The 20,920-nt window shown below is 43.7% G+C and overlaps 1 protein-coding gene across 1 annotated transcript in view; it reads left to right on the top strand.

The window, feature by feature from the left end:
- LOC147609215 (tRNA synthetase beta subunit family protein) overlaps positions 1 to 20,920 on the top strand; it is a 103,374-nt gene that overhangs the window by 35,660 nt on the left and 46,794 nt on the right. The window contains exons 5-13 of the mRNA XM_086787888.1: positions 11,593 to 11,708; positions 14,156 to 14,222; positions 14,370 to 14,411; positions 14,502 to 14,543; positions 14,699 to 14,775; positions 18,679 to 18,805; positions 19,810 to 19,977; positions 20,068 to 20,199; positions 20,765 to 20,875. Of these exons, the coding sequence (XP_086644014.1) occupies positions 11,593 to 11,708; positions 14,156 to 14,222; positions 14,370 to 14,411; positions 14,502 to 14,543; positions 14,699 to 14,775; positions 18,679 to 18,805; positions 19,810 to 19,977; positions 20,068 to 20,199; positions 20,765 to 20,875 (882 nt within the window). The remainder of the gene's footprint in view (positions 1 to 11,592; positions 11,709 to 14,155; positions 14,223 to 14,369; positions 14,412 to 14,501; positions 14,544 to 14,698; positions 14,776 to 18,678; positions 18,806 to 19,809; positions 19,978 to 20,067; positions 20,200 to 20,764; positions 20,876 to 20,920) is intronic.

Below are 20,920 nucleotides of genomic sequence, written 5' to 3' on the forward strand. Positions count from 1 at the left end.
CTCCTCCTCCTGTGGCATGTCCTCTGTAATGACATAGGAGGATCCTGATGGAGAAAAGTAACATAGAGCTATGTATATAACCCTGTCCTGTGAGAGCTGTAAAGTAATCCACATGTATCTGGCCTCTGGATCCTGTGCTACCACTCTCAGTCTCCCCTGTAGCTCCCGTCTGAATAGGACTACTACTCCCCTCGACCCTCTCGAGGTACCCTGTCGTGTGGTCCTCCTGTATGCTGACTCCCACTGGAATCCCTCTACTCGAGGTAGCCCTCTCTCTGGGCTCTGATGTGTCTCTGTCAGAAGTATGATGTCTCTCCCCACCATAACATGCTCCAGTCGTCCAGGCTGCACCCATAGTGAACCATTACAGTTCCATACTGCTATGTGTATCTCTGTCAGTGGCCTGGTCTGTGTCCCATAGGCCCCAAACCGCTAATCCATGGGCCGGCCATCAATGATGACCCGACCATCTCGATAGAAGGCCTTCTTGCCTTCTCTCCTCGCGTGTAAGACTCGTGGCATGCAAGTTCTCCTATGCTCAAGCTGCATCCTCGTGAGATCATCGTCCAAGAAAATAGGAGCTCCCTCTAACCCCCGTAGTATGACCCTCTTCCTCATGAAGGTGACCCTCTCCGTCTCTCCTGCAAACTGGAGGATGAGGGCTCGCTTGCGTGTTGAGTCTTTCCCGGCTCTCCATGCTTTGGTGAAGGGGAGAGGGTGCTCTTCCTTGTAGCCGAGCTTCATGCATAGAAGCTGTCCATCTTTCTCGGGAGTGGAGTCGGGTGTCTCGGCTATACCTGTGACTCGAATGTTGAGGCGGCGGGCATGCCTCATCTTCTCCTCCTCAATGGTGGTGTGAATGATTTGGTTTTCTTACCTTGGAGTTTCCTCCCTCACTTCTTTGCGGATGTTCTTCTTCACCACCTCGACCCATCCTGACTGCTTGGCTTCGAGCTTTCCCTCCATGTCCTTTGTGATCTCCTTGGAGATCTCTTCTTTGATGGCCGTGAGAGTGTTGTCATTGATCTCTCCTTCTTCCTTCTCAGCATTCTTGATGGCTACCATTTCCACTTTCAATGCACTCACCTCCTCCTTGAGTGCCGTGTTCTCTTGTTCGAGGTTCGTGACCCGTGCTTCGAGAGCTATGATGTGCTTGTGTAGTTTGTTTTCCACCTCATTGAGGTTGGAATCGGATGTCTTCTTGTTCTCCTTGATTAATGCCTTCATTGCCATCTCAAGGGCCTCGAGTTTCTCTTGGAGACTCGGGGCCATTCCTCCAAATCACTCTGCAGTCCTTCCCACAGGCAGGGAGGAGAGAGAGAGAGAGAGAGTTATGTTGCTGCCTTGGGGGCCTGAGCAAGGGTGGGTGGGTGAGTAGGTGGGTGGGGAAAGGGGAGGCGAACTGGCGAAAGACAGGCGAAATGGCGAACTGAGAGGCGAACTGGGTGGGCAGGCGAAATGGCGAACTGGCGAAAGACACTGGGCGGCGAACTGGTGGGCAGAGAGGCGAACTGGGGAAAGACAGGCGAACTGGGCGGGCAGGCGAACTGGCGAAAGACAGGCAAAATGGCGAACTGAGAGGCGAACTGGGCGGGCAGGCGAAATGGCGAACTGGCGAAAGACAGTGGGCGGCGAACTGGTGGGCAGAGAGGCGAACTGAGAGGCGAACTGGGCGGGCAGGCGAAAGGGGAGGCGGACTGGCGAAAGACAGTCGGCGAACTGGTGGGCAGAGAAAGGGGATGCGAACTGGCGAAAGACAGGCGAAATGGCGAATTGAGAGGCGAACTGGGCGGGCAGGCGAAATGGCGAACTGGCGAAAGACACTGGGCGGCGAACTGGTGGGCAGAGAGGCGAACTGGCGAAAGACAGGCGAAATGGCGAACTGAGAGGCGAACTGGAGAGAGAGAGAGAGAGAGAGAGAGAGAGAGAGAGAGAGAGAGAGAGAGAGAGAGAGAGAGAGAGAGAGAGAGAGAGAGAGAGGGAGGGAGGGAGGGAGGGAGGGAGGGAGGGAGGGAGGGAGGGAGGGAGGGAGGGAGGGAGACCGAAAGTTACATCATGGTGGATCTGATACAATGTCTGGATAAAAAAACCCAGAAAATGAAAAATAAAGATGATACTACTGGCACCTAGAAAATGAAACTGGAGGGAGGGAGGGAGGGAGGGAGGGAGGGAGGGGAGACCGAAAGTTACATCATGGTGGATCTGATACAATGTCTGGATAAAAAAACCCAGAAAATGAAAAATAAAGATGATACTACTGGCACCTAGAAAATGAAACTGGAGCTGGAAGGTAAACAGAAACCCTTATAGGGTGTGAATATAGTGAGGGGGGGTACGCTATGGAGGTGAGTGGAATATAGTGAGGGGATACAATATCATGTGGGACGGAGGGGTACACTATGGAGGTGCCTCCATCTCATAATATGTGCCGCATCGGACACTGGCGGATCTCCTCAATATCCTCTGTGGTCAGCACCCTGACTGGGTGTCCCGCATGCCTCGCAAGAATAATCCGAATCCGCCGCAGCAACCTCCGTCTATGCTGGGATGCCCTCCTCCGTAGTCGTGGGCGTCTGGACCACCCAAGCTCAATCGCACGATCAATCAGTGTACCCCTGGTGTGGGCGGTATCCATGTCCTGCTGCTGCTGTGGTCCATCTGGCGCAGTGATGGCTGGACTAAAGAAGTCTGTAATGTGCCTCTGAGTCTGGCTCTCTGTGTGCCTAAGCAGGCTATCTCTATGTCTCCGCAGCTCAAGCAAGAACAATCCAAAACACCTCTGGTCCTAGTACCCCATGACTCTGGAAAGTGGTCCAAAACCCTCTCTGAATAAATAGTGGAAACGACCACGTATCTCATAGTATGCAGTACAATGGCATATATAATGCAGCTCTGTCTCTGGCTCCCCATGGCATACTCGGCATATCCTGGCCTCAGCTGGTATACCTCTATATCGGCCAATCTCAATCTCAAGTTGGTGTGAGGATGTGCGAATCTGACCAATAACACATCGTACTGCATGAGACAAGTGTACATCCATGTAACTGGGTCTGATCACAAAACCATCTGCTGTGAGCTGAAGAAAATGCTCTCTGTAGAAAGCCATCTTCGTGCCCAGCTCCTCAGTCGGCTGTATCCATGTCCTCCTAATGTCCAGCTGAACTAAATCCTGACGGATGAGTCTGGTAATCTCTGTCCGTGTGAGAGTGAGAGAGGGTGCCTCCAGAGAATACTGGAAGGGAGGCAATGTGTCCATGCTAAAACCATGTGCCTGGAACCAAGATGTCATCTGTCCATACCAACAAGCCGTGTCTCCCTGTAAAGCTAACTATCGGGAGGACTCCAGGGCGAGGCGTGCATATCTGTCTCGGGGGAGATCCCACAAGCCATGTATGTAGGAGACTGATCTCGTAAGAGCCTCAATCACCAGAGGGGCAGCCGCCAGCTCTGCTCGAATAATCTCATGAGGTACCACGGCCTTGGCTCTAATAATCCTAGCAATCATAGATACCAAAGGCCTCTCCATACCTCTCCACCCGCCTGCGTTGTGATGGCCCACTGAAGGTCCCCATATCTGCACTCCATAAAGCATAGCTGATGTCACTAGAGTGTCAAAAAGCCAAAGTTTCGTTCGAGGTTCTTGAAACTGAACCTGCGAACACATCCTCTCCAAACCACCCAGGGCTGCATGTGCTCTAGTCAATCTAGTCTCTGCTGCTCTCCTCATCGAAAACACTGGCCCACTGAATACTACCCCAAGATATGTATATGCATCTGTATACTCCACAATCTCCTGCCCATATGTAAATGTGGAAGCTGATCGCCTAACCCACTGTGGCGTGGTGTTAAACACCATAACCTTGGTTTTGCCAAGGTTGACAGACAATCCACTATCATGTGCAAACTCATGTAAAGCATCCAGATGACGCTGCATACCCTCAGGGGAGTCAGAGATCAACACAATATCATCAGCATATAACAATAGTGGGATCCATGTACCTGCTAGCTGGGCTCCTCTGTCCCCCAATCTCTCAATGTAGTCAGAAGCCTCATCCACATACATACCAAACAATGAAGGAGATAACGGGCAACCTTGCTTCACTCCTATAGTGGAGTGAACCAAAGTAGAGACCCCCTCTGGGGTGCGTACCTAACCTGCAACTGATCTATATAAAGCCATAATCCCCCATATGAGCTCTGTGGGTACCCCCATCTCCTGTAATCGCCTCATCAATCTGGCTCTGGGCACTGTATCAAATGCTTTGCGGAAGTCCACAAAGCTACAATAAATCTGTCGCCCATGCGACCTGCCCTCCTCAATAATGGCCCGCAGAGTCAAGATGTGGTCAAGAGTAGAGAAACCTCTCTTGAACCCTGCCTGTCCCTCTGCTCGAATGCCCTCTCTCTCTGCCCATCTACTCAACTGCTGCTCAAGAATGGATGCATACAATCGTGCTAGTGTGTGACCAATCATAATAGTGCGATAATTCCCTGGCTCCATAGGGTCCCCTGACTTGAAGATAGGCACGATGGTGGACCTACTCCAAGTCTTGGGTAAGCCTTCGCACATAGCACGATTGAACATCACTGCTAGAAGCTCTGCCAGCATGTCTCTCGCATGAATAAAGTGCTCAGCGACCAATCCATCATGATCATATGCTCTCCCAGTCTTCATCCTATCAATGGCCTTCCTTACCATCTCTGCGGTAAAGAAAGTACATGTCTGTGGGCATGGTGCTGGCGGGTCAGGAAAAGGTGCCTGTCCAGGAACTGTATATAGAGATGCTGCATAACTACCCCAGACCTCTGTAGAAGTGATGGCCAAAGCAGGGGAGGACTCATGAAACAGACGCCAAGCCTCCCTCGAATCCTGGCTCAAGAAGAGCTGGTATAATTCCTGCTATAGCTGAGCAAGGAAGGCCCGCTTCTTCCTTCGCACAAGGCGTCGGAAGGCAATACGTGACTGTCGGTGAGTAGTGACTCCCAAAGCAACCTCCCGCTGCAGTCGGGCTCTGGTCTCTCTGCACTCCTCATCATACCAGCTGTTCTGGGGCATACATCTAGAACGCTGTCTCTGTCCAGGCTGAGTATGTGGATATGCCTCTCTCGCTGCATCATGTAAAGTCTCTGTCAGTATATGGGTCAACTCCTCCAAAGGTCTCCCTGGCTCCTCTGTGTACGTACGTCTATAAATTCCATCTGTGTAGACAGCATCAGTCTTTGAGGTAAAAGTATATCGAGTGTGATCTGCCCCTCGTGTCCTCTGAGCTGTGGTAAAGTGAAAAGAGATAGTCAATGTCAACAATGCATGATCCACTACTACCCCAATGGGCCGAGATCTAACTGTGAAGTCCTCAATGCATGAAACAAAGCTGGGCATAGCCATAACATAATCCACTGTGCTAGCACCATGTCTATGTGGAAAGCAAGTAAATCCAGCTGCTGACGAGAACCTCTGCAAGCCATTAAGTATGGCCAACCCATGTGCAGTCCCCATATCTACCAAATATCTCCCATACTCTGTGCACTCCACATCCTGTGAGCGTCTGTCTAATCCCATATCCAGAGTGTCCAGCTCTCTCAGCATCTCCTCCGAGGTATCATAAAAGGCTGTCTGGCGGTTGCCCGTCCGGGCATTAAAGTCCCCTAACAGGATGATGTCTCCATCCCTAGAGAACTCCCATATGTCATCATCTAGCACAGAGAAAGGAGACTGCCCTCTAGGTGCTGCATATGTCGATGTACTAGGAGCAAAATAGCATATGGCAATATACAGGAATCTGCCTGTGTCGGCCCTCAGTCTCACCCACATATATCTGGCCTGATCATCTCTCCGAACGATGTGTAGAAGCGGTTGCAGCTCCTCCCTGAAAAGAACTGCCACCCCTCCTGATCCTCTACTACTGTGTACTGATCTCGTCCCTACTCTGCAAGCTGTCTCCCATCTGTATCCTGTCACCTGTGGCATCATCTGACCAGGGGCCTGGTGAGTCTCCGAGTAGAAGACTATATCTCTATCTCTAAAGCTGTCCTCAAAGGCACCTACATCAAGTCTGAGGGATCCATTGCAGTTCCAGGCTGCCAGCTTTAATTTGGTCCCATAGGTCTCGCACCGTCATGTAGAGCGTCGCTCCACGATGACCACCCTCCCTTCTCTATAAAATGCTATCTTTCCCTTTTCTCTTGCCGCTCTAATCTCTGGCATGACTTCCTTCATATGTGCAAGCTGTGAAAGAGTAAGATCATCACCAAGAAAAATGCCTGTATCCTTTAAAGTGGGTCGTCTCTTCAAGAACTCCTTCTTCGCCTCAATAGAGGGGAAGCGAAGTATGAGAGCTCTCTCCTTTGATGTTTCCCGGTTGCCTCCGAGAGAGAGAGAGAGAGAGAGAGAGAGAGAGAGAGAGAGAGAGAGAGAGAGAGAGAGAGAGAGAGAGAGAAGTGCTGGAAATTCAGTATAATCTATGGTAAAAAAGGGTACATGTCTGTAGCCATGGGCTGCCTTCATAAAAAGGTGGTTAACACCAAAATCTGTCCCCTATGGGACTTCTAATGATCCAAACCCCTAGTGGGATTGAATGAATAAAACATTGAGCAAGGGGGGCTATTTATAGCCCCTTGGAATTCATGGGGAACTGGCCGACTGTTGGTCGGCCAGTTCCACGACCATCAATGCTGCCTGACTGCTGTACACGTTGGCCGACTGTACTCCAGTCCACACACTTCAGCGCTTTCAGCCGACACACCCTTCTGGTACTGCTGACGTCAGCCTTCATGCAGTCGATAGTCCTTTCTGGCAGCCGACAGCTTCCTTTGGTCCTTGCTTCAGTCTACACTGCCACAAGAGTGCTCTATCATCCTGGTTCTACTCTTTATCTGGCTGCCTCTTCTGGATTTAGCTCTCAGAATGTCCATGGCATTGCTAATGCACATGACATCCCCCTCTGCTAAACTTGATGACGGGAATCCAACCTGCTCTTGGATGACTGTTGTGAGGTGAAAACAAGAAAAAAAGACCATGCCTCTATAGCCCTTCACCTCCCAACTTTGATACAACAACTACAAAAGGGGGCACCACCAGCACGATGCTGGAAACAGAAATCTTTCAAAACACCACACAGAGATACCTCAAAACTCTGTACTCCACAAGATAATCAAAGACCACACACTTATCCACAATAATGTAAAAAAAGTCCCTCTTTCACAATTCAGCCGGCTCCACTCGGCTTCCTTCACTCCTTTCGCCTAGTAGTCTCCTTTTGCATCCTAAAGGCGGCCACCCTCACACCAGCTTCTTCTTTGCATGCATGCTACCGGCCTCTACCACCCTGATAGCAACACCAAGCCACCGAGGAAAAAAAAAACCAACACTCCCGCTGTCGGCTGCGCCAGTCGCCAGCCCTCTGTCTCTGCAGCGGCTGCACCAACTTCACCACCACAAAAAAAAACGGCTCCAGCCTGTCGCCCACCAACTTTTCTTCCCAGGGCCAACGCAATCCTTCTCTTCCGTGCCAGAGGCGGCCACTTTTCACTTGCTGCAGCTCTTCGCCAACCCTCTAGAGTCTTCTTTCACGCTGGCGAGGGAGCTGGCAGTTGAACAAACGACCACGTGGCTATTTCACTGCCGGCCACGTTGATATTATTTTTTATTATTTTAAAGCTTAGAAAATGGCCACCATGCTTAGAGCCTTCCATTTCACACCAAATTCAATGCGACATTGGCCCCTTCCACTATTAATTGCCCATGCTTCCATGTATACCTTCAAATACGGTCTTCCAGTATCCATTCCATTTAAAGGATACGCACACATATAAAGCGGCCGAACAGCTGATACCACCTCCAATGGACCACACTTCGAACAAACCTGCACAAGCTTATAGCAAAACCATTCAGTCTGTACATCTGCCAAGGCATTCCAGGGCAAAACTCTTCACACGCCATGCATTCCATATGTACACAAGCCCAAAACACCTTTCAAAAAAACGCCTGACAACTGTCATTATCCCAATCCTGTCCCGAAGTCCCTCTGTCATCATCCATCCCTGGCAAACCCTTTTCTCTGAAATCCCGGCGTGTTCTCCAAACCACTCTGTCTCTGATGAAGATCTATGCATTTGGTTCCTCTAGTCCACCATCCATTCCTGCCCTGACTCTGAACACCGTCTTGGTCTTCATTCCTGGAACTGAGTCTGGCACTCTCACATCACCCTTGGAGGATCAACCTCCCTTGGGACCGTTATCTGAGAACCTATCTGGCTCACGGAATTGCCATCCCCATCTGGCACTGTGGAACACCACCAACAAACCTCGTGGGAGATCTTCCTGATCTGTGTTCTTGCCTTGGGCTTTGAATCCGTGTACTTTCCTGTACCTTGGACCTGTACACCATCATCTGGGACTGAATCAGTGTTTAGATTTGCTGAGCCTGATGTTCTGATACCAATGTAACATGTGGAAGCTCTGGGGTAGTCTTCTTTCAACCCTAAACACTCTTGGAAACCTTCTGATGCAAAAACGCAGGTATAGAGAGAGAGTATAGAGAGAGAGAGAGAGAAGTGCTGGAAATTCAGTATAATCTATGGTAAAAGAAGGGTACATGTCTGCAGCCATGGACTGCCTTCATAAAAAGGTGGTTAACACCAAAATCTGTCCCCTATGAGACTTCTAATGATCCAAACCCCTAGTGGGATTGAATGAATAAAACATTGAGCAAGGGGGGCTATTTATAGCCCCTTGGAATACATGGGGAACTGGCCGACTGCTGGTCGGCCAGTTCCACGACCATCAATGCTGCCCGACTGTTGTACATGTTGGCCGACTGTACTCCAGTCCACACACTTCAGCGCTTTCAGCTGACACACCCTTTTGGTACTGTTGACGTCAGCCTTCATGCAGCCGACAGTCCTTTCTGGCAGCCGACAGCTTCCTTTGGTCCTTGCTTGAGTCTACACAGGACATGGATTAGTGGTATGGGACACCAAGGCTATTTGGTGTGAGTCTGTATGGGCGGGAGCCCAGCCTCGACTCCTCTGCTTAGGGGTGATCTGGTGTACTAGATCTACGATTTTGTTATGAGCTTGATCTTACGGAACCTAAGTTGCTTATGGTGGCACCACAAGGCACCTTACTATAAGGTCTCATAGTCATGAACCCTAGGACCTTTTGGCATAGATCCCATTGAGGATCAAGGCTTAAGGCTCACTTCCCAACCATAGAGTTCATCCGGACTCACCCCTGAGTTGGAGGCCATATCTAATCGGAACTCCCAACTCAGCCTAGAGCTTGCTTATAGACCCTTGGCCAATAACTTTAGCCTCGGCCCAATAATTGATAGTAACCATATTATTAACTATAACTATAGCCTCCCCTTATAAGCCGTAACCCATGTGGGGTTATCTCCTAATCCTAGGTTAACCTAACTTTGGTAACTTGGGGACGTTTACCCACCATTACCATGCGACTAGTGCAGTGCACGAGATATCCTTGTCCTCCATGTGACAGCTCTAGATCCATGAGGTGGACATAGACTATATGAGGTCCTAGATGACGTCCTTGCACATAAATTATATCATAGGTGGTACCTTATATTCTTGATATGAGCTAGGTGGCTACTTTTTGTACTAAGATGGTTATTTTATCTCTTCATATGATCACTATTGTGTATGTAGCTAGTTGTTTCATTTTCTTTTCTTTTTCCATGATCCAGTTACCACTACTGTGACTCATTTTGGTCTCAAAGTTCCTTTTGGTCTTTTGTAGATGTTTAATATAACTTTCTTTTTCTTTACTTTCTTTCTTTCTCTTCATTTTCAATAGGCTAGTTTTCTTGATTTAAATTATAACTCGCTATGTTTCTTGTTTTATTATTAACTCTATCTATCTTCAAATTTTTAGAAACTTGTATTTCTTTCTTTCTGGTTTTGTATTCTTTGGAATTGTTTTTCTAGTAGTTTCTTTGTTTGTGTTTGTTTGTTGTTAAATGTCACCATTTCAGACATTCTTCAGTTTTCATATGTGGACGGGCTTTGGTGAACATCAAGACACCCAAAAGGTTATGATGTTCAAACTTTGGGAATGGGGGATTATCCAATAACAACAGAGGGCCACACACACTTGGTTTTTGTTGATGGTGCCTTAAAGGATGACATGGAGTTGTGAGATGGCAGTGGGCTTTGAGAAACTCAAAGACGTGTGGCCGAAGGCCATTGAGAGCAACCTGGACAAGGGACATGAGAAAAACACTTGTGTGTGAAAGGGATTAATTATTCACGAGGTCACCCAGTTTTACTCTATTTATGTTGGGCCACTCTGTTGATGGCTGGACACACATAGAGGGCATGGGCATGCCTTTCTCTTGTTGGCACTCCCCAGGTTGAGATACTCAGCATGTACATCAAGAAGGCAACCACGTATCCGTGTTAGCTGGCCTTTCTGTACACCTGGCTGCTGTGCCCAAACTGGCCGTGAAGTCGTACTGTTGTTCGTACATCTGCAGTCTTAATCGTCTGTACAGCATCCATACACATCTGGAGCAGCCCCAACATCCCGGTGTGAACGGTCCATACAGATGTACTGCTGCCATACACTTGTCCGTACTAATTGTTCCTGAACTGACAGAATTAGCTGAATTGCTGATTGTACCTGCTGATTTGCTGTGATACCAGTCTGGCCCGAGTGTGATGTTGCATGTGCATATCTCTTTTACAGTTTTGTGGTTCAAGTTTTGTGTTAATGTAGTTGTGGCCATCCATAAGTGTTTAATTTGCATCAATAGTTAGGTGTGTGAGCCTCCTGCTTGAGTTACACTTCATGTCTCTTTTTTTCTTGCTTCAGCTTATTTTTCACTTGTTCTCTGTCTTCTAGTACTAATCCTATTGCAAAAGATATCAACCGAAGCTCTCATAGCACCGTAAAAGTTTCTACATACCAGGGCAAAGATTAAGAATAGTTACGTGATTTTCTGGGCATTGACCGAAAGAGTGTTAATAAAATTGAAAATACATCCCCGCACGTTGGGAATACCACTATCACAACCCCCTTGTTCACCTCCCACACCCCTACCGCCCCCACTGCCATCATCTCTTGGCATGGGACTTCATAAATAATGAAGTATCACAATTACATTGGGTTCTTCTCTTGGTTACATTGGAGCATTTCAAATATGCCTCATGATGACACTAAATTTGATACTTTTCCACTTGTTTATTCTAGTCTGAGGTTACAAAATAAACTTTCCTCTTTAGGAAGTGTAGACTAGAATTGTAAAACTGACTTCCTTTTCAAAGTTTGAGTTACAAAAGTACCTCCTTTTTTTAAAGCGATTCTATATTTGAGTTACAAAAATAGCTTCCTTTTAGGAAGTGGAGCCCAATCTTTTATAGCTCTTTTTTAAAAATTCTCTTTAAACCTAATATGTCAATGAAAATGCTGGAGCATTTTGCAATGAATCATTGTAAGAACTGGAAAATGAAGAATTTGGCAATCTTGTGAAATTGAGTAAATTAGACAACAAAGCAAAGAACACCGTGTGCCTTCTCCTTGTAAATATCAAATTATGGATGTGGCTTGCTAATATCAACTTGGTTCTTTTGCAGACAGCCTTAATAAGGCCTTTTGTGGTCTGTGCTATTTTGAGAGGGATTACATTTGATGAGGCACGATACAATAGCTTCATTGATTTGCAAGATAAGCTACATCAGAACCTTTGTAGGTACATCAACTTACCTCCTTTCCCTCGAAGCTGGTGGGTTTTTTTTTTGTTTTGTTTTGGTTAGGATAGAGTGATACAATTGTTACAATTTTTACTAGATTTTAGGACCTCATGCTTTCATCTATTATGTTGTTCTTGTTCATGAGGACTTGCACCATTGTCTAGAGTTCTAAGGGCATTTGAGGTTAGTGTCATGCCTTTGTAATCATTTTTAGTCCCCGTGGATGTATGTGTAAGAGTCTTTGTGCAGACTCTTACACATACATCCTTTATGCCACCTGACTATCATGCTTCGATTCTTTGTTGAGAGAAGCCCCACTTATAAACATGCTGCTAGACTTAAATCTCTTTATTTACACTCATATGTATGCTACGTGATTGCTCTCTTTTATTATGGTGGTGTGAAAATGTAACAGGGATCTGGAAGCTATTTACTGTTAATCTTAAATAAACTCACAATTAAGCATAATTGAAATTAACCATAATGCCAACAACACCACCACCACACTGGGAGTCAAAGATGGTCCGAACATCCCCCACCCACCCCCTCCTTCCTCCACAAAGCCAACACCACCACCACAACCGCCACAAAAAAAAACACCATCACCTCCACACCACCACTATTATTTTCACACCTTGTTACTATCAAAAAGATAAATAATGTTAAATAGTGCTATATTATCTAGCTTGTATTACAAATTCTCCTTGACGTTTAAACCATGGGGGATTAGTAGCCTTAATTCTGTAGTTAAACAACCATTAATGGGATTGTTTGCCCCTTCCAAATGCTGAAAGTTTGGATCAGCTCGCTGATTTTGAGCTGCCTCTTGAAACACTGTTGAATCAGTTAGAGATGCCTCAAGATTTTGAGCAAGCTGAAAGGGAAGCTATACAAGAGGCCAAACTAGTCCCCAGATGTAACGCGCCTGAACAAATAGGGGCTCTGTGTCACACTATCGTTTTCATATTATCAAGTCTTTTAAGCAGTAGACATCTGAACATACTATTTACATAGCATGAAACAAGAAAGAACACACAATTGGGCGGGAACGAGCGCAGCCCCCCCCCCCCACCCACCCCCAAAAAAAAGAAAAAGAAAAAAGAAAAAAAGAAAAAAAGAAAATCTTTATTCCACAGTATTTTAGAGATACAAGTATGAGTGTACCTTGCACGAGATTTTTGAGTACAACATGAAAACAAATTAAATAAAAGTTCCAAACCCTAGCCCAAGGCAAGAGCAAGAACCATCCACTGCCCAAGCCATCTGTAAGGGGAGAGTCCAGCTTCGCACCAAGCCCATGTGAATCTCTCAAGTAGGACCGAGTCTCATATAGACTTCTACATGGGTCTCTTAGGTCAAGCCCAGGTGGTTGCCGCACACAAACTTCTTCTTTACGTTCACCGTTCAAAAATGCAGTCTTTATGTCCAACTGGTGCACTGAGTTGAAATCTATGCTAAAACGATTGTTTTCTGCCTTAAACAGCCTATTTTGGGACTAGAATCATCCTGAGAGGGCTGTTATGTACATCTTTGTGCTGGGAACAAGACTGCCCATCTTCTTGGTGCTGATTTGCTCAACATTTGAATGCCTAGAAGCTCTATGGATTGAACCTGTACTGCTACAAGTACTCCTCTTGGTGTAGAAGACCAAGGAGAATTGGTTTCCTTGGGTGCATCCTTGTTGCATGAGACTGGTTTTGAATATGCAGGTCACTCCACGCCAATAGCACACACATGTTGAATTCTCAATCCAAGTTAAACATGTACACACATACCATATCCAAGGATGAACATGTGCGCATGTTATTATTCAAGAGAGTTTATGACAAGTGCCGCTGCAATAACTCGATTTAGAGTTGTTTGGGGTTGTTTTGGCTTATGTTCAAGCAAGGGAAACCAGTGAGGGTTCAACAGCCTTTGAGAATGACAAACCTTTACTACACATAGTACATGGGTCTTCTTTTCATTTACTTTTTTTTTGTTTCCATGTTCACAGTTTTGCACATGGGACTTTTATAACACACGTTGGTCCCGGCCCATTGGGTCTTTTGTAGTCATCAATAAATCTTTCTTTTCTTCATAAATTCTACCACCAGGTTGTTTGGTTCTTATGGGCTATTGGGCTGAATATGGTAGAAGAAAAAATAGTGGAAGATAAGGTGAGAGGTGAGAAAGAGCTGACGTTTTATTTCTCTCTATCAACCCTAAGGCTAATGTCACATTAACATTGCCAACCTATTTATGTTCTCTTAGCATCATCAATAAGGTGTGGTGCTTTGCTCTTTAACTCTTTGGGTTCCTTCTCCAATTTATAATGCATGGTTTACTTCATTTGCAGGTGTGAGTGTTTTTTTTGGGAGGGTTGGGTTGTGTTGTTTGGGGGGGCTGTGGGGGGAGCACAATCAGTTGTTACAACTTAAAATAATCTTTGCCATTGCTTTGCTAGGCGGAGGACACTTGTTGCTATTGGTACCCATGATTTGGATACAGTGCAAGGACCATTTTTTTACGAGGCATGTACAGAGCCTTGAAGGGCTCATTAATATTTTTAAAATATTTTTGGAAGCATACGCAGTCTTGAAGGGCTCATTAATGTTTTTTAAATTAGTAAGACTTGTTGGTAATTTCGAGGACAAGGCCTAAAAAGATGTGTTTTTCAGGCATTACCTCCTTCAGAGATCAGGTTTGTCCCCCTTAAACAGGTAAAACGGGCTCCACTTAGTGTGTAGGGCCTCTTTTTTCCATTTTTGTAACAAAGTGCAGTATTTAATTCACTGTCTCAATATTTGCAGACAAAGGAGTTTACGGCCAAGGAACTCATGGAGTTTTACAAAGTAAGCCTCAGAATATAGTGTGCTGTATGCTGCATATTCATGCTATGGAATATGTTGTGGTGTTGCTCATACATAGATTGGTTAGAATTCCAATTTTTAAGGCCAAATCTTTTTCCTCCCTATATATAATGTTTTAAAGTGCTTCTTCAACGCAGGGAGATCCAAAGCTGAAGAAGTTTTTACACATCATTGAGGGCTCTCCAGTCTATCCAGTCATTTTTGACAGTAAAAGGTTTGTGCTGCAATTTTTCATAAAACTTTATGTCGAAAAAAATTACATTGGGTTCAATTAAAAAAGGAAAAACTTACATTGGGTTCAATCGAAAAAGAAAAAACCTTCATTGGGACACAAGTTTTGACAGTATATAAGACAAGTATGAAAGTGTCATCTTGGTTGGGACAAATTTTTATAAATGTAAACCTGCACCTACTCTGGGGTGCTGATGACGTGAGTAGGGATGTCGTAGCACCTAGTCCATGCTATGCATGACGAAGTTGATGATCTTATACTTCATGATTGGACAATCTTTGAGGTAAAGTTCACACTTTTTGTATTCTTGTCCTTACTTGTTTGTTTTAGTTAATTAGTCATTTAAAGTTTGTTTTTGCTAATTAGTTATTAAAAATTTATTTAGCTTGTTTGTTAGAAATTCTTTTGCTGTGGTTCAATAAAGAATTTGTTTGTGTGTATGTGGGTGTGTGTGATTTAGTTATGTATTTGTCTATTTTTGCAAGTTATTATTACTATTATTATTATTATTTTTTCTCGGGTGTCTCTATTAAGCTTTTTATTTTAATTTCTATTTTTGTTAAAATTTTGTTTGTTTTTGGTGATTTTCTTCTTTCTTTTGAAATTAGTCGTAAGTTCAGATTCATTTGACCTTATGATGGTATATATATGAAAGGGTAAGCGTTTCCACTCACCCTATTCAAGTCACACTCTCTTGTGAGAGGATACATGGTGTGGTATATGCACATACAAAACTCCCAGTAAATAGGATTCGACACAGCACAAAACTTAAATTCAAATTGCTGAATAACTGAGATGGACAACAACATTGTATTATTGAAGTGATACATTAAATGGCTAAGCCTCCACACTTTTGTGCTCCTTTCAAAGGAGCTTTGATTGTTGATTTGGAAGTACTGAGACGGTGTTAGCATCATGGTGGCTCATAGATGATGAGAAATCTCATGGTTTAGATGCTAACGACATGCTAATGATGAGAGATTAATTTAATGATAAAAGATTAACATAAACAAAGCATAATGAGTAGAATGAGAGTTGATCATTTCCATTAGATGTGTGCCTCTTAAATAGATTGAGTACAAGATGAATTAGCTAAGGCTAATTATGCTTAGTAGCTTAACAAGTCAATGATGCTTTCCACGAATCTCTCCATGATTCTAGCCTCCACATTTCCTAAATTCCAGGTTCCATAGTCAACAAAAGATGCTACCTTTGATGCTCCTGGCTTCTAGTACAACTCATGGATTCTTTCACTTTAACCGGCACATTTTACAACTACTGCGAGATTCTAACTTTTGACAAATGACCTAAGGCTTATTCTCTACATCCATAAATCCCAAGTACATCAATTTGTCTAATAATCCCCCCTTTAAATTGATGACCCCAACCCCTAGCAGGAGCGCATGGGATGCTTCATGAGTTGTCCACCCTTGTGACAGCATATACGACCCCAACCTGGAACTCACTCTAGTTTGTAGGTTTACAAAGTAAATGTAATTCAAAAGGCATATTATGAGTACAATGGATTAGGATGCAATTGAGTTGGCCTAGAAGGCCCGCCCATTCATTATCAACAACAACAAGGTTGGTCTCATGTGAGGCTTGAACAGTATTGTCTTCATCTTTTTCTTGACTGTCCTCTTCCACGAGGTTGGCGGAGATCATCTTCTTGATGTAGCAATCCTTCTCAAAGTGCCTTGGCTTGCCACAAAAGTTGCATTTATCTTTTGCTTTGTTTTTGAAGGTACCTTTTGATGTAGACTCTTTTTTGGATATATTCTTTGTGTAGTAGGTCTCATTATGGGAGAAGAGATGGCTTCTTTCATGTTTTTGCTTTATCTTCTTCTCTTTCTCCATTAAGGATGCAGTGATGTTGACCAACTTTGGAGATGGTAGATTGATGAGTGTAGTGACTATGTTTCCATAGTCTTCCTGTGGTAGACTTTTAAGCAACAAAGTAATGCAAATATCTTTATCAATGTTTATTTTAATACTTGCAAGTTGAGTTGTGAGACTCTTCATATGGTTAAGATGTGCAACAAGAGAGTCTTCTTTTATCATGATGAGCTCAAATAGTTGAATTAGCAAGCTAATCTTGGAGCTCTTGGCTTGTGCTCTAAAGAGTTTTTCCAACTCTTCCCAAGCTTCAAAGGATGTATCTATTCCATCAATATGATGAATGTGCTGGTCGGTCACTGAGACCCAAAGCTATTATGGCAAGAGCTTTCTCGTCTTTGGATACCCATATAGCTTCAGATTCCCTTGTGGTAGGTTTCTTTTTCTTGCCACATGCTATGTTCCACAAACCCTTCCTCATAAGAGTGAACTTGACCTTAGTTTGCTAAGAATGAAATGAGTCAAATTTATCAATTTTGGTGGGGGTAGCCATGGCAAGAGAGAGGGAAGGTCTTACCAAGTTGGTTTTTAAGCAGAGGCAGTGTCTAATCCCTTTACAAATGATTTTGATTAGTGCCATGCAAGAATTAATTAATGAATGCCAAATACACTCCCAAAAACACCTAAAAACAGAGAATAGACTGATTTGGAGTGGGTATTTGGAGCACCAAATTAAAGGGGTTTTACAAAGTGAGATGATAGAAGGTTGTAGCAAGTCCCTAATGGCAAGTTTATATCATCGATTACACCAAATCACTGAGATTAAATTTCATTAATCTTTGATTAGTGAAGTTAATTTACTGGTATGAGAGCAAAAAACATAGCATGCTTGGAGTGAAGATTTCACCAAGATAGACTTTGAATGAGTAAGAAATCTTTTGGGACACTCAATAGCAATATGCTAGCTTGAGTTTGAAACCCTTAAACACTTTATTAAGTGTCCTAATCAGGGATTAAGCATTGTATTACCAGAGTATGTTTCTGAGGGCTGCATAGGCTGAAATCGGAAATATGGAGTTGTTTTCTTCAAAAATTGATGCTATAGGTGTGTTCAGAACCATAAAAAATCCCCAAGTCTTCAAGGAATTGCTCTGATTTTACTGGACGAGCTTGGGATCTAAGTTTTTCTCAGAAAATCTGCGCTGTTTTGAATGCGTAATGCCGGCGAATTCGTGACCTGATGCGTCGGTTCTACTTGATGGAGATGATCGCCTGTTGGGGAGAGTCTCCAACTTGAATTTTTGCAAATGGTTAAGCATGGAGACTGAAATCAAGTCTCCATGGCTAGAGGGTATGGAGGAGAAGATAAAAAGACAAAAAAAGGATTAATGGCTAATTAGGGATTAATACTATGATTAATTTAATCAAATTAGAAAGTGAGAATGTCCATCTAAGCTCTGATACCAAATGTTAGCATCATGGTGGCTCATAGATGATGAGAAATCTCATGGTTTAGATGCTAAAGACATGCTAATGATGAGAGATTAATTTATTGGTAAAAGATTAACATAAACAAAGCATAATGAGTAGAATGAGAGTCGATCATTTCCATTAGATGTGTGCTAAATAGGCTGAGTACAAGATGAATTAGCAAATGCTAATCATGCTTAGTAGCTTAACAAGTCAATGATGCTCTCCACAAATCTCTCCATGATTGTAGCCTCCACATGCCCTAAATTCCAGGTTCTATAGTCAACAAAAGATGCTACCTTTAATGCTCATGGCTCCTAGTACAACTCATGGATTCTTTCACCTTAACTGGCACATTTTACAACTATTGCGAGATTCTAACTTTGACAAATGCCCAAGGCTTATTCTCTACATCCATAAATCCCAAGTACATCAATTTGTCCAATAGAGGGGAGATTATATGCTAATAGAGGCTAGGATGCAATATATATAAATAGTGTGTATGAGACTCTATGCCAAGCTTTAATATAAAAGATATCGTTTGCATGTTGATTTCTGTTGTGGATGTGTTTTTTTCAGGAGAGTGCTTTCTTTGCCTCCGATTAGCAATGGTGCACATTCGGCAATCACACTCGACACAAAGAACGTATTCATTGAGTGCACGGCAACAGATTTGACAAAAGCTAAGATTGTTCTAAACACAATGGTAATCTCTCTGCAGCAAAGTCTCTTGTAACCATTAGTAGGGTATTCATTAGAAGTATCATTTTGGTAGGCAATGGATTAAGCTCTCCCATCTGTCTTGTCAGAGGTGAACTTTTGATCGTTGTCGGTAAACAACAGTGTGCATGTTGCATCAGGACTAGATATATTTTACACAGTGTAGAACAGGATCTCGAGGAGTGACCTGGTGCAAAGGAGAGCTTGCCAATTCTGATATTTTTTCTTGGTTCAAATAGCTGATTTCTCTTAGCCACTAATGATGCATACTGCCTTGTGCTACTGCAAAATTTTCTGATGCGACGTACTTAAATAGGCTCAACATCCATTCATGATTGTCACAGAAAGCTTGCATGCTTAAGGTGTTTGGGAGCTTAGTGGAGGAGTTAACACCAGCACCTTGTTATTGGCATACACAAACTATGCCTGTGCTTGCTGATGATTCCCCACCTTGATAGACACAGGTGGTTCAACTTCTGGGGAGTACAGTTTGTTGGCCAAGAGATTGCTTTTGAATGTGTCCTTGGTTGGGGGTGGACCAAGGTAGGGGTGGGGCAAAGTGTGACGAGGTGAAGCAGGGTGGCACATTGATAGGAAATCCCCGGCAGTAGGGGTAGTGGGGGAACGGAAATGGGGATGGGGTGGGTGGTTTCAACACAGCACTTGTTTGAAATAATTGACAGCAATAAAATGTTGTCATTAAGAAAGTCTTATTTTCCCCCGTTTTTTTTTTCATTTTCCTTTATATAAGCTTGCTTTCATTTAGCAAGTCCTCTTTTCATTGAGAAAGTCCTGTTTTCCCCTGTTTTTTTCTTTTTCCTTTATATAAACTTTCTTTCGTTTAGCAAGTCTTCAATGTATATTTTGAAACTTCTTATGGATACCTTCTCTGGAAATTTCTCATCTGTAGTTTGATACCTTACTGTGAGTTCTAAAATAGGGGTGGACTTGGAAGTTGGTGAACTAGATTTGATGTTTGTGGTTCTGCAGGTGACTACGTTCTCTGAATACTGTACAAACAAGTTTGAGGTTGAACCTGTTGAGGTTCTGTCTGCCAATGGGGTTTCAAGTATCTACCCAAACCTGTCCTCTAGGAAGATGGAAGTGAGCTTGTCCTACGTATGTGATGCTGTAGGTGTGCCATTTCAAACTAAGCAGGTAAGTTTTTTTGAGTAGAAGAAAATATGCTTTATGTGAACTTTGGCTTTGAAGATTTATATCTTGTTTGACATTGGCATGCCACTGCAGGTGATAGAGCTACTAAACAAGATGCAATTACCTGCAACAGAAACCCCTGGCAAAGAAGGCAGAGATCAACGGATTTGCATCTCAGTGCCACCTACAAGAAGTGATGTTCTACATCCATGTGATGTAATGGAGGTATGTGGAAATAAACATAAGCAAGTCAAATGCTTATCACATAGAAAGGACTGTAGAACAGTTAAAAAAGGTGGTTGAGGAGAGTTGGTCCAGGCTGAACAGGTGATGGAGGTTCAAGTAGGCCAGTGACACTTAAGTGCTGTAACCATTGAGTAGGCCAAGGAGGTCATTCTTTTGATCTGCAGTAGGTGATTTTAGGAAAAAGGGATCTCCTTATTACCATTGTTATGTAGATTAGAAAACTCCTTATTCTTCACATTGATGGACCTTTGAAGTGCTTTTTTACCTCTTTTCTTTCTTTCTACCTTTGTACATGGAAGAGGAATGGAAAAAAGTGTTACCAGAATCCCCAGCAGGCTAGCACCCATCTAGATGACATGTACATATAAATGTCATGCCACCCTTAAATCACATACTTTATTGCTCTCTTCTTATGGTAACTTTATTCAATTAAATTATAAAAACTGTTTTCTAAAGATAATCTTTAGTTAATTAGGAATGTGTTTACATACATTCAACTTAAGCTTTGGCAGTCTGAAGAGGAGCTGGTTTCTATTTTTGACAGGATGTTGCAATTGGTTATGGTTTCAACAATATCAAGCAAACAATACCAAAATGTGTTACACAAGGAAAGGTTCAGCCTTTGAACGAGTTTGGTGATGCTTTAAGGGCCGAGGTATGCTTCTATTTACTGATAGTTGTCAATGGGTGGGTGGTCCCC

Source organism: Cibotium barometz, chromosome 51 (assembly GCF_041138505.1).
Source record: "Cibotium barometz isolate CiBa-2024 chromosome 51, ASM4113850v1, whole genome shotgun sequence".
Lineage (NCBI taxonomy): Eukaryota > Viridiplantae > Streptophyta > Polypodiopsida > Cyatheales > Cibotiaceae > Cibotium > Cibotium barometz.